We start from the raw sequence: 14,202 nt of genomic DNA on the forward strand, positions 1-14,202 counted from the left end.
CCAGAAGGAACTGAACAGATTTTAAAAACTGTAGGAATAGCAGATTATGTTTTTGCAGCTGACCTTGATAATATGCAGTGACAGAGCAGGGTTTAGAGATGCACAGTAATACTGGTAAATACAAAGAATTAAAAAGAAATCACAAAGTGTAAAAGAGTAAGAGAGAAATTTATTTTTAATAAGAATATTAACTTCATTTGCACAAACTAAGTTGACCATTAATATTTTCTCTATTTAAATAAATTCACATTTATGCACAAAACCATGTAAAATGAGCTAATAAACTGTCACAAGAAAACTGTACTTAAAAAAACCCTAAATGGATTTGCTTCCATGCTAAAAATCACAATAAAGAGGCATTTGATATAAATGTTCAAACTTACTTTATGTCCTGTAGGACATTATGAAAGGACTTCCAACTTCTTAAAAACTATAACAGATGCCACACAGGAAAAAAATTACTTAAAGCCAAGTTTCCTCACAAGATTTTAAGCAGTTTGTAATGTCAAATGCACTAATACTGATTAGAAGCTTTGTCTGATGCTCAAAAAAAATGCATCCCTTTTAAAAGCAGCCAGACTTTTTTCCATCTTTATCCATAAAGTTGCCTTCACCTCAGTCTGGTGAGCGGCGTACGCAGCATGCAGACTGACAAGACAGCAAGATAGCTTCACAAGGGTGCTGCGCTTTTCTTGGGAAAAAAAATGTTAACAGGATGCAAGAAAACATGCTGAAGCAAAGCCAAGAGACAACTGGGCTCTTGGTGACCAAGCAGATACAATGCAGTTGGTGGAATTACATCCTGGAGCGACGCACGGCAAAACTTGACACCGAAAGCAAAGCGCCTGCGCGTCCTGTGCATGGTAAGAGAACGGGGTTAATGGGAGCAGCTCTGAAATGCAGACTGAAGGTATGGGTTCTCTAACCTGCAGCATGTCTGTAGCCAATTGTTGGGTTTGTATTCTTTCACTTAAGGCTGTATCTTGACTGAGGCTCATAAATAAATATATCTTCCCTTCTTTTTGAGGGGAAGATGTGGAGGCAAAATTATTAGAGGGTGCCCTTCACTCCGCTTCCCTCTATAATTAACTTACACTGTCAAGGCTTATCAAACCAGAGAGCAAGCAATGGAATGTATTTTTAAACTGAAGCTTTTTGAGCTACAATGTTCCTCTTATATCAGCAGCTGTGATCTGTTCAGTTTCCATATGAATGACTGGGTGTTGCTCCCTGTCCTTAATGCTGCTGACTGGGTGGAGGGCAATGCCAGACTGTACCAGCTAAAGGAGAAAAAAGGTTTTGTGACAATAAGCAATTTAATTCCATTAGGAAGTAGATTATGTACAGATACTCCTGAGCTAAGGGCACCTGGTATGGCTGGTAGACAGCTGGTACATGGAATATTGCTGGCAGTAAAAACCTTTGCACAGCTCTGAGTCCATCTGTCTTGATGTGGCACTGAGAGGAGAGTGTGAAACCAAGAGATGGAAAACAAAAAACTAAAAGAAATAAGAAGGAGAGATTGGGAGATTACTGAAGGGAAGCTATGTGAAAACTCTTCTGGTCACTTACCATAGTATTTAGAGCATTATAAATCAATGACTCATGTATAGTTTCTATGGTTTACAAAGTACCAGATGACAAAATGGCCCATCCAAAATACAAATAGAGAGAGGCAACATTTTTCCAGCATAAGGCCTGGGAGGCAATTTTCCAAAGCTGACAGAACTGTGTTGCACAGGTTGGGTGGCGAGGGAGGTCTAAAAATCACTGGCTGAGCAAGTCTCTGACGAGAGGCATGTGAGGCTCAGGAGGGCTAACACTGAAGCTCTTCCTCGCTCTCAGGGAGGCGGCTGCCAGCCAGAGAGCTCTGGGCGCTGGCGTGGGCTGTAGAGCTGAGAACATCTTCAAAACTGCCCCCTGTGTGGCCTGTCCCACCAACCTTGGTCTGAAATTAGGCAAAAAGAGGACAGTGAGTTGCTCAGCTTGCACTGCAGCAAGTGTCATTTGCATTTCACATGCTGGGAACTGTTCAAAGCAGACAAAGAATATACGGGGTCAGGTTGTGTGTTTTTTTTTTTTAAGCAAACGTGATAAAACCAATGAAATAAAGCAACCCCTTGTCCTAATCCAATTTCTGAAGTTCTAGACTGCAGTCATAAAATCTGCCAGTGGCATTTCATCTGTGTAAAGGAACCAGTTCTTAAGTAGGTCCCAGGCAGGATCCTCGACCCTACCAGTAAACCAGTTCTTCACATGAGTAGCTCATACTTCTTGCAATGGTTTTCCCAGTTCTACACAGGCTGGATAAAAGAGGGGTATTAGAATGAGCTGGTTCATTTGCTGAGTAAAGTAGCCCATGGCCAACAGTTGTAACATAGCTGCTCTCAAACATACATAAATTGTACTGGGATTTTGGACAGCAGGAGGAATACAGTAACCAAAAAGCAAAACCAGCAGCTTGCCTTCCTTTAGGTATTTGTAGCTACCTAGATACTGATAGATAAAACTACCCAGAGCAATTTCCTGGAGGTGGAGGGGAGAGTGGGAAGCAAAGAGATCAAATTCCATTGGTGAAACATGCAAGATCCTCACAGGTGATCTACTCTCAAAATGCTTCAGTTTGCTGAATTTTTATAGGTAAGTATTAAAAACCACAATATGACTAAATCTCTGAAAGAGTTTTCCTAACAAAGCCAGAACTTTATCTGGCGCTTTGGAAATGGTCAAGACTAAGTGAGGAAGAGACAAAGCTGTTCTGATTAGTTTGTCTTGGTAAGGAATGTTTATTTGTGGTTTCTCTTTCTGGTATGTCAACTTGAAGTTGAGTTAAGCCTGAAAGTAGGGCAAAACGTTTTACTCCATCCAAGAGCTGTAGCAGGACTTAGGCATTTTTCCAGCCTGTCAGCCACTGAATGATTGGGAAGATTATTTTAATTAAATGAACTTTGTGTCCTAAGTTTCCAAATGGTTAATCCTATGTAATCCTTCATTTCATCAGCTACTACAAGAGCTTGCCTAGCTTGAAATTTCAGTAAAATAACAATAGGCTTGATATTTGCTCTGACAGTTTGAGTCACAGCTCCTCAAAAGATCCGTGTCCCGTCTAATGGCTGTGCTGCCTTGAAGAAAGTATTGGTCCATCACTGATTTTTCAAACAGCCATACAAAATACAGCTCTTGTTAAATGTTGGTAGGCCCAGAACGTGGAGGGGAAAGGCAGTCACTGTCTAGTAAAGCTTCTTTTAAGTTTTTATGGCAAAACTCATCAATTTTATATCCAATCAAAATTTTCAAAAGAACATTGATTCAGACTGATCAGAGTGACTGTGAAAGTAGACTACTCCTGCACTTTTTCAAATGACTCAGATAAGGTGCATCTGAGGTTGGAGACCTCAAAAATCAGAAGCATTAATGCAGTTTAATTTTCAGTTTGCTTTTCTGCGTGCTCTTCCATCTGAAATCAAAAATTATGTAATCCACTTTACTGAATGCCTCTGGCAAATATTTAATTCACCTGTGTTCTGGTTTTCAGAATGTTGAAGAGTTGGCCACCCAGGTCCTGTTGATTTCCAGGGAAAGCTGAACTAACACACTGTCCTAAGAAAGCTGCAAGTCCAAGCTCAAGAGCAAATAACATCTAATTTGAATTTTGACTTCTAAATGTATTAAATCTGAAGATAAGTTTTGGCTGACAGCAGAAAGTTGTAGGATCAATAAAGGTCTGCAATTAATATGGGGGAGGGGAGGGGAGGGGAGGGTAGAGAAAGATGATAATGCTACCGCTGTTCTTTTGGCAGAAAACTCTCTGGGAAGTTCTTTACTTTTTCAGACCACATCAAGATTCTAGAATTTAAGGAACAGTCTATCATTACCCCCTCACCCCAGTCTTCCTAATACTGAAAGCCTTCAAACAGAGGCAGAGAAAAGGAAGAACAGTGCCGAGGCATTCCCAGTTGTACACAGCTTATGTCAGGTCCCTAGGTCCATGACTCCACAGTTTCCTTTCTCTATCTGCATAAAGAGAAAATGTTAGCAGGTTTGCCTAGAAGGAGGGACAATGAAGGTTTTGTGGGATGTGGAAAATTAATTTAGACTCAAGACTACTTGTTTTGTCCTGTTTAAATAAAGTTTCCTTTAAGGCTGACCTAAGAGCACCCCGAAAATCATAGGCTCAGAGCTGGCATGACAAATACTCTCTGGTAGAAGAATAGCTTAACTTAACCAGCAAAATAAGATCAGGCTCTTCAATCAAATCCCTGTTAGAGGAAATAGTCTTCAGAGCTATTCAGGTTGAACTGACTTTTCCTCTTTCTGATTGACACACTGAGTGGACTGGAAATAGGACACTCCTTCCCTGATGCAGGAAGGAAATCAAATTTATCCTTTAGCCCTCAAAGAAAGGCAAAAGACTTTAGGCTGTCCCGTGCACAAGTTGGCCTAAGTCTAAACTACAAGTACTACTGAAAGCTTTCAGAGTATGTTCAGTGACTATATAGGTACAAAAAGTGCTGAACTTCTCCAGTGCAGTTCCTTCTAACTTCTGAGTGGTGAAGAAAAGAAAAAGAGCCTATTTCAGATCTCAGGTGTTCCAATGAGCTGCATCCCTTATCTAAATGGGTAAAAGGAACATAAAGGATAAGCAAGTGATATGCTTGACTGCAACAGACAGGAATTCAGACCTTCCAAACTGATGCACCCCACTGTATGAACGATTTCTCCTACAGTGAAGCTAAGTACAAAAAGCCTCTGCAGCTAAGATGAAAAGAATGAATAGGAAGCTGTAGAGAGGCACTGAACTAGAGCTCTGGATACCAGTGTTCTGTTCTGGCTCCTTGGGATGCTCCTATTCTTCCCTGAGATGCAGCCTCCCACCTCTAGCACTGCAATGATGTTTGTTACTCTGGCAAGGTGCAATGGGGATGGTATTACCCTACACTATAATGACTTAAAGTTGTCAGAACAGCCTGTCACTAAATAAATGTGAACATTCAAAAGGTGAAAATGATAAAGCAACTCTGCATTCTCTGATGGATATGCTTATTTAGAAACATAAATTAAACTCTGCTGCTTACTTTCCTCAGACATTGGCTGGAAAATTTTATCTCCCGTAGGATTTCACAGAGGCTTGGAAAAGACAGACCTTCCCAGTGCAAATGCTGCTTCAGTTGTAGCTATAATTCACATTTTCTGTAACAAGGAATGTTCTTCTGCCACAAATGGAAGGCCACTTTCCTGTCTTTTCAATGCCTTACAAGTTGCCAAGCTGTTGACATTAATCTGGTATTTTCAGTTCCCTCTAAAATGAGGAGTGATCAATTTGGCCCTTGTCCACTGACAGACTGTACTGGGAATGTGTTGGAATTTCTCTATTGCAGAAAAGTAGAATGCCATTTGAGGAGCACACTTGACTTCAAAGGACTAAAAAGAACCATTAGGAGACAAATCCTCTTGTTCTCCCCTTGAATTTGCCTTACCATGCAGCAAAGATTAGCTCTGTGCTAACTTGCCATGTTCTGTCCTGCTGTAGAAGAGCCTTAACAAGTAGTATTAATAGTGATAAGTGGAAATTCTGCCTTAAGTTCTTCTCATCCTGCAGACAAAAACATCAATATAGTTTTGATATTTTAAATCCAGACAAAATATGTGCAGTTGAGAGGAAACACACCCGCATTGCAGAAGGATGTGCTAACAGTACTAACAGCCACCCAGGCAGTGTGAATCACACCTGAGTAAGGGGCACTGGGTGAGAGCATCTCTGGCATGGAAAGGAGGGAAGCTCAGAGACTGCAAGGCACAGAGCTGCAGAGTCAGGCAGAGCACATCACAAAACTCACGTGGCCATACTGCTTTCAAAATCCAAGTTTGCAGCTCTGCGTGGCTCTGTAATAACACCTTACAAGATTCCTCATCTTTTTAGTAAGGTTTTTTGGTATTTCAGAGACTATTTGTTGACTTAAGCAGACGAGAAGTAATTTCTAAGTAAAAAAGCAAAGACTTTTTGTCTAGACATTGTCTTCATTTCCCATCAGTGTTCCTGCAAATTCAATAGGTTCCTCTTACAAATGAAAGACACAACGAAGCTGTCACACTTTTTACACATGCATCCATGTCACTCCACCTCTAACCTTTACCTTAAGGCTTGTGACAGTGGTCTCAACCCTCTCTTCAAACGATTTGAAAGTTGGTGAATTCCTAGGAGAAAAAGGAAGTTGAAGGAAAGAAAAGTCAGTTGCAAATATAATTGGGTATATTTTAATATATTTTTAGCTACAAATTTGCAAAAGCAGAACCTGCCTGGTAATTTAAATCAAATAGTGACTGGCCTGCCTGCCATCTGATACATTTAATATGTTTTGCAAAAGAACAGCCAGAGAATGCTGGCTGTATTGCTTCATGGTTTTATCTACTTGTGTTGTTGCTGTAATGAAATTAACTTTTTTTTTTTCAGCAAGTTCACTATCCACATAATTTAAAAGATGTCAGTTTAATGTCCTAAGGCTAGGATGAAGGAGATTAGGCTGACATAGGAAGCTATCAAAGGAATCCCAAATGCCTTTGAGGAATCCTGACCCTCCCAGCTCCATGACTTGTGATGCAGGTGTCTCCTGCTGCTTTCAGACACAAAGAATTTAGGGAAACCTTTTCAAGGGGTGCTCCTCTGACAAAGCTGAGATATCTCTTTGCTCGTCACTCACTGTGGAACAGAGCATAACATGGTTTGGGGGAAAACTGTGAGCTGAACGTATCTTAAAAGAATTTAAATAAAAGACAGCAGCTATGATTTTCCTTCTTTAAGCAGTCTGCTGGCTTGCCTGACAACTTGCTCTCCTTCCTTCCCTTCTTCTTCAAAACTTGAAACACAGCCTCTCTTTCATTTTAAATGCATTCCATTATTTGCATTTCTTCTGTACATTTTGGAATGCACTGACCACAGCTAATATCTGCTATGTAATAAGTATAATGCATATGCTGTTTAAAGATCCCCACAGAGATCTGTACTCAGGTTACACCTCAGTTGCTTAGATGATAAAGAGGACCTTACTCAGTTTCTCTGCTCCTTGCTTGACAACAGAGAGCTCAATCATAGCACACTTTGTGCTTCATTATTAGTGAAGACTGCAGCTCAGAAGCTGTTGTATGGCAGGTTTCCTCTTGTACTTCCTCTACCATACGAAACAGAGAGGTGACAGGATCTCCCTAAGCCCAGTACAGTATAATGAAGCAGCTACATAATTGTAGTTCTTCAGGTTCTTTTTTCAACTTTCTGTTGTGGTACAGGCAGAAATAGATTACAGAAACTACTGTCATGGAAAGCACAGGGTACCTCCCAACAACATGGTTGTCCTGGTTTGGGCCAGGATAAAGGTGGTTTTCTGTTTCTGTACTTTTGCTTTTAGCTAAGTCCCTTGTAAGTAGTTGCATTTGCTGAAATTAACAGCAAGTTTCTCAGACAGTGTATGTGCTTCTAGGACTGATAACACTTGATGTTTATAGTTACTGCTAGAGACTGGTATGCAGGGCCAAGGACACTGCTTTCCTCAGCTCTGAGGAAAACATTTTACCGTCCAGGAGGATACAGAGGTCCCACCAGAGCCCTCCTTTAGGGAGGAACAGACAAGATAGATGCCAGAATTGACCAAACAGAGTATTCCATCCCATATACGTCAGACTCAGTATAAATTTGAGGCATCATGAGGGCCGAGCCAGATCTTTTCCTGATTTCCTGCTTCCCCTCCTTCACCCGGCATCCTAGAAGGATCCTGTCCGTTCGTCTGCCTGTGGTCCTGATCCGTGCCAGCCCCTATCTGTGTGTTCCTGCCTCCAGTTCCCGACTGCTGCCGACTCCAGGAGTCCAGCCTGGACTTTCCCAGGGCTGCCCTGCAGCCTCGGTGGTGACGTGAGAGTTATTGGGGGAAAGGAGGGAGGAATGTGGTTTCCATTTTCCTGTATATTTGTATATATTTAGTAATTTTTTCCCTATTTACCATTACTGTTTCATTAAAGTTGTGTAGTTTAGTTTCCAACTCATAAGTCTCTCTCCCTTATTCTCTCTCCTTTCTTCATCGAGGGGAGAGAGAGATTAAAGAGAGCGTCTGTTATTCGGTTTAATTGCCGGGTCAGTGTTAAACCGTGACAATGGTCAACAGGATGGACTAAAACCACTAGATCCATTTGTTCCTACGTTAAATGAAACATAGATGTCATCTTTAACCAGGTCAGAGGGTACCCTCACAGTGAAACACTGAGGCAGAAACACTTTATCCTGGCAAATGCCTGTACCTCCGTGTCAGCCACATGGACAGGCAAACACTTGCAAGAGCCTGCACTTCATTTTGCAAAGCAATGAAGTCCCTGGCTGCTATAACTTTAGTGTTCCAGTTCATCTTCTTTGTACATTCTGGGAACTTACCTGGAGCATGATGATGGCCTCTATCTGCTCTATTTCTGCAAATACATTGATACCATATCCCACATGAGGCTAAGTTAGTCTGACCCTAATTTAAGGAAAGGGCAAATGGAAGCTAAATGGAACAATACGGCAGGTTTACTTTTGGTTTCTGTTAAATAGGTGACAAACTTATCATAGGGCAAAAAGGATCAAAAGGTGAGAGAAACTGAGTTTTGTGACTTACATTTTGCCCACAGATGACACTGGTGAATGCTTGTCTCATACTATCTACCCGCTGAAGTGAGTGGATTAGCAAGAAAGCTGAGGAGGACTTGGTACAGGGACATTTAGCAATAGGATAAGGGGTAATGGCTTTAAACTTGAAGAAGGTAGACTTAGGTTAGACATTAGGAAAAAATTCTTCACTATGAGGGTGGTGGGACACTAGAACCAGTTGCCCAGAGAAGCTGTCAATGCTCTCTCCCTGGAAGTACTTGTTCAAGGCCAGGTTGGATAAGACTTGGAGCAACCTGGTCTTGTGGGAGGTTTGGACCTCCTATACCTAACTAGATGATTTTTAAGGTCCTTTCCAACACAAACCATTCCATAATTCTATGCTTCAGTTAGGAGATTTGCTTTCCCTGCATGTTTGACAGGGAGTGGGGATATTAATGTATTTAGAGGCTGAGGGGTAAAAAGAAAGCTGAATCCTAATTTTATTGAGAACAGTCAAAGCTCTACTTGTATAGACATCAATATTTGGCTGCAGTCAAGTAAAGCATGATTATAGCCATTAAAATATGAAAGCACTCATAAAATCCCTCCATAGGAGCATGAGCCAAAGCCTGCTGGGTTGGAAAACATCTCTGATGCTAATGGGCTTTGGATGATGTTCTGGAGACAGCAAAACAACTGAATTTCAGAGTCAATAATAAAACCTGGTAACAATCAACTACCCAAATGCATCTCAGAACTGCTTCATTTGCTGAAAGGCTTGTACAAGAGATTAAACAGTTAATACAATTAAAAGGGAAAAAAACAAACAACACAGATGGCCTATCCTGCAGCCCTTATCTACATGAACATCCTTAATTGATTGAAGTGGGACTATTCATCCAACTAAAAACTGCAGGATCAGTATGCAAAAGTATGCAAATCCCCCCTCAGTACACTGTTGAACATCACCATAGCAAACAGAATAAGGGTAGCACATTACCTCATCGCAGGCATGCTTATGGAATGGCGAATAGAGTAGCTGTGGGATGAAAACAGAAGATAAGGAAAAAAGGTGTAAAATCCGGTTTGCAGCATGATTCTAATGTATCATTTTTATTTTTTCAAGTTAAGTGCTGTTACTCTTTCTGTTCTGGTGGCAACAGTTTGTTAAACTCGCTTGTGAATTCCAGCTGACTTCCACCACAGTGCCACACCACATTCTCAAGTCAAGCGAGCTGGGCTCAAAAGAATGACGCAAAACAGCTCCTGGAAATACACACTTAAATGATGCAGACCCCAGCTATTTACAGAGACATGCAACATGTGTCAGGGGAACAGAGCTACCTCCATGTTCCACAGTGACAGAGGGTAAGCTCTGTCTTGGGCAAGGACAGTATGCCTCAGGTTTGTGACCATCAGCAGAGCTTTGCACGTGGCAGCCATACTGTCCCAAACAGCCAGTGCCAGCCCCCAGTTTCTGTAGGGTTCTGCACAACATGCTACTTGCCTTCAAACAGAGAGGCAGCTCTCTGTTGCTGTCCCCATCTCTCTAGGATGTTCCAACTCCTCCTTTTCACTTCCACATAACCAAGGGTAGCAAGCTGTTTCCCACAGCCTTCCTCCAGCTCTCCTTGACACACCTCCCTCCTCAGGCTTCCCAGCAGCAGGAGCAGTAGGAGGTTGGCAAGCAGAAGGTGGAGCCTCTGAATCACTCAAAGATCCCCAAGTTGTCTTGCAGACCTTTAGCCCTGCAGACAGCCACTCACTCTAATGCACTATTAGGATGGGCAGCCCTACTATTCTGGGAAGCATCAAGACTGTTCTGAATATGGATCTATGTCTGAGGTGTAAGAGCTGTCTATAAGTACATATCTGAACACTAGAATTAAATTGTGCAATTTCAGAGTATGTATTGTTTCCAAAATTCATGCATGGCTACTTTCAGAGCTGACTGACAGCTGTAGCCTGGTCTGATTAAGAACAGTGAGAGCTTTAAAGGGAACACCAACATTTGGCTGCAATCGCACAAAGCATGATTATAGTATTAAAAAATGAAAGCTCTCACATAAAGAGCATATGTGTTTGTTCTAAACTATACAAATTCAGAGCAGCACTGTATCCATATACACAGAAAAGATTATTTTTTTTCTGCAGATTAGGGATTCAGAAATGGGGGTAGAGGGGCAGAAGGGCAGGGACGGGGAGGAAGAGCTATTTGGCAAGCAGGTGGTGCAGAGAGATGTTACATGAAGTGTTTGCTGTTGGGTATATTTTAAGGCTTCTGCTAAGCTCAGACAAGAACTGACAGCAGACAATGCAAATGCTTTGTGTCCATTTTTTCACATAATTTTTAAGACTTATAAAAGATTAGCCCAAACATTTCACAAGTGCAGCAGACCTTTAACAATCATTAAATTAAACAAGCATCCTTTCCATTTTAGTCTTGTAACATATGATAAATAAGCCAAAATAAGAATTTGGAAGTAGTTCAGCATAGGCTGCTCCTCTTCTAATAGCAAAACATTCCAAATATGAATGTCTAAGTAAGATTACATCGTGCCAAATTAAATTTGCACAGCTGAGAGATGGCATGTGACAAACAGTCTGAATACTAAGTGCTCATTTCTCTGAGTTAATCATTTAATTTCTTTAGAGAAGTAAGGATGCAAGTTGCAAAAATAAATTCAAGCTCTAGATATAAAGAACCCATCTGATCATGTTAAGAACTTGGCCTATAGGAAATTTTCCCAGGACTCAAAACTCTTGAAGAGCCACCATGTATTCTTCATGACTAATAGACTTTTCCTTTACTGACAAGGAATTAAATTCTTTTTACAATCTCCACAAAACTCTGCAGACTGAATCTAATTGTTACTGAATGCTTACTGTTTATGTTCCAACCTGTGGCAGAAAAAGATGGTTGAGAGAATGGGATTATGTATAAATAGGTTTTCCCAAGAACAACATCTTTAGAGTGTGGTCAGTATCTGAACTTGAGATTTCTCTATTTGGGAACAAGGAAAACACTTACTCCTGTCCTCTCCTCATTATGATCACTATGCTGTAAAAATGAAGCATTATAAGTTTTAGTAGTTTATGTTTTTACCATATACAATGACGCTGAAAGGAAAGAGGTTACTGAATCACATTCCATAAAACAGATCCTGTCAAATGCAGAGGCAATATTAAAGGACAGTAACGTGTCTTACCTAATTGAATGAGATCTGTGATGGATGCATGAGGAAAGAAAAGCAAGAGTTAAAAGTATTATGAACATGTAATAAAAATATACATCTACATCTGTAGCATGTCAGACTTCCTGAGGAGAGAAAGACAATCATTTGCATTCAAATCCTGATGCTAGGATTCCCACTAAAACGTGTATCAGTTGTAATTCCTCCAAAGTAAAATTTTTCACACACTCCTTCACTACACAGCGACCTACTCTGTGTGCAACAAATAATGGAAGTTTTGTCTGATAAACTTTGTGTTCTCCTCACTAGGTCAAGCAATGCTAACTGGTTCCCCCCAAAAAATCCTACCTCATTAAAGAGAAAGTATAGGTGAACTGGAATTGTACACGTACATCAGCAGGAACTGTCTTTTTCTTTCCCTCTGGATTTCTTAATCAACTCTCAGCTGAGAAGGGTATGGAAAAAATTACTGAAAAGATATTTTCTAAAATAATTCTTCCTTCTTGAAAACAATACTTGAAACACTTTGACACTGTTTTCCAGCTCACAAGAAACTTAATTAAGGCAGCAGAACTGGGAGAAGCACACCAATATACAGTGTTCAAAGGATGTCATTAGGGTTCCAAAATCAAGAAATGATGAGGCAGACAGCCTCTCCTTCATCTGTGTGCTATTGATGTAGTCTTTAATTACAGATCACTTCAAGAGAACACCTGTCTCATGCAGTGAGCCACAGAGTGCACACCTAATGAAAATCTCTTCAATACTTATTTTTCACATCCTCTTTCCACGTGGGGTGTGATGCATTATTTACTGCACACTATGCATACCCTTCTCTGAAGAAAATCATTAATTTCTTCAGGACTATTTACAGGGCTCATCATCATCATATTGGTGCTTCTCAAACCTTCACATTTCTGCTTAGACCAGTTTAAGTAATACTATTGCCATACACAGCCTCCTTTTACTACCTGCTAACTCCCAGTAGCAGCCACCCCATTCTCTATGATAATACAGGTAGTATGGGCATATGGTAGGGAAATCTGTGTTACTGCAGAGCTCTAAAAACCAGCACAAAAAAAAATGGCAAGTGTCAGTAGAAATGAGAGAAAACAACTGTTTCACCCATCAGCAATACAAATGCTTCTGAAACTACATTCTGAAGCAAGACAATATTACTATTTCCTTTATGGGTGATATCAAGAGACATAGAGTTTTGGGTATGAAAGCTACAGTATTTCAAGGAATTAACTCCCAATGGACTCAGCAAGAGTTTTAAGTGTCCAGAACATCCCTTGATCACAAAAATCCTGGAAATGCACAGCAAAAGGCTGTGCAAAAATTCCAGCATCATCACAACAAGAAAACCAAAAAGGCACAAAAATAAAGGCACAGCAACAATCAACTCCCACAGCACTGAAGCAGATTAATAATACCTGTCTCCAACAAATATTGGCCTAATCTACTTCTAAAAACCCCAACGAGAGAGATTTCAAGGCCTTCACAAATAACCCATGCCTCTGTCCAGCTTTATAGCTGAGCCCTTTTCCTGATTTTTCAAATTAATTTACTACATCCTCCCTTTCCTTTCATTATTTAGCCACAGTTGCCTATCCTAAAAACCAACTCATTCAAAGACTCTCACTGACTGTATTTTCTGAAGCTGATTTTTTACTTTTCCAGTTTTTCTCCCCATTCCTTAGAGTTCATGTGCCTACCCTTTCAAGGGCAGTGTCCTTGCACAGGCCTTGCACTTTTTTTCTATCTACCTTAAACTTCTCTACACTGATTCTTTTATTTTATAATTTAGAACCATTTTGAATTCCAATCCTGCTGTCTAAAGTGCTTGCATTCCTTCCCACTGGAGTCACGTGGGGATTTTAAGTGTACACAATGCCACCCTGCATCATTAGGAGCTACTGACACCTATTCAAAATTGAATGTCATTTTCAGCTCTGTATGCCCTCTTCCTGCAAAAGCTGTAACACCTATACTGTACTTCTCTAGGTCACTTACAGGATGAAAACAGCATGGACAATTTTATCTAAGTTCTACCACATCTCCTGCCTGCCCTCAGTACTCTATAACAGACACTATCAGTTCAAGATAATTGTTCTTGACAAACCCTCCTGTGGTTTTGCCATCACAACATTTTTTTGGACATTAAGAAAATAACAGATTAATGCATTCCCCCAATATCTGCTTTGAATTTCCTGGAATTCCCTTGCCCCTTTCCAGACAGAAGAACTTTGCCTTATTTCATCCCTCTGGTACCTCATGTCCCTCCTGTGCCGATTCCCATCATCTCTGAGGGGCACATTCACATCCCCCAAACATGCCCTTGAGTCTTCTGTCTCTTTCCAAATGTGCCTTTCAATTTCTGCCAGGAAAGAGGCATTA

At 40.7% G+C, this 14,202-nt stretch overlaps 1 protein-coding gene across 4 annotated transcripts in view; it reads right to left on the minus strand.

Moving 5' to 3' along the window:
- Positions 1-1,816: 1,816 nt before the first annotated feature.
- The window catches only part of TPD52L1 (TPD52 like 1), a 35,289-nt gene continuing 22,903 nt past the window's right edge, over positions 1,817-14,202 (minus strand). The window contains exons 4-7 of one of the 4 annotated variants that reach the window (XM_008497325.1): positions 11,818-11,832; positions 9,609-9,647; positions 6,135-6,195; positions 1,817-1,948 (exon numbers count right to left, since the gene is read on the minus strand). In XM_008497325.1, coding sequence (XP_008495547.1) covers positions 1,817-1,948; positions 6,135-6,195; positions 9,609-9,647; positions 11,818-11,832 — 247 coding nt within the window. Of the gene's footprint in view, positions 1,949-6,134; positions 6,196-9,604; positions 9,648-11,817; positions 11,833-12,773; positions 12,777-14,202 lie in introns of those variants that run through there. The other 3 variants (XM_008497327.2, XM_030447863.1, XM_008497326.2) reach the window with 3 other exon arrangements.

The sequence above is a fragment of the Calypte anna genome, chromosome 3 (genome assembly GCF_003957555.1).
Source record: "Calypte anna isolate BGI_N300 chromosome 3, bCalAnn1_v1.p, whole genome shotgun sequence".
NCBI classification, from domain to species: Eukaryota; Metazoa; Chordata; class Aves; order Apodiformes; family Trochilidae; genus Calypte; species Calypte anna.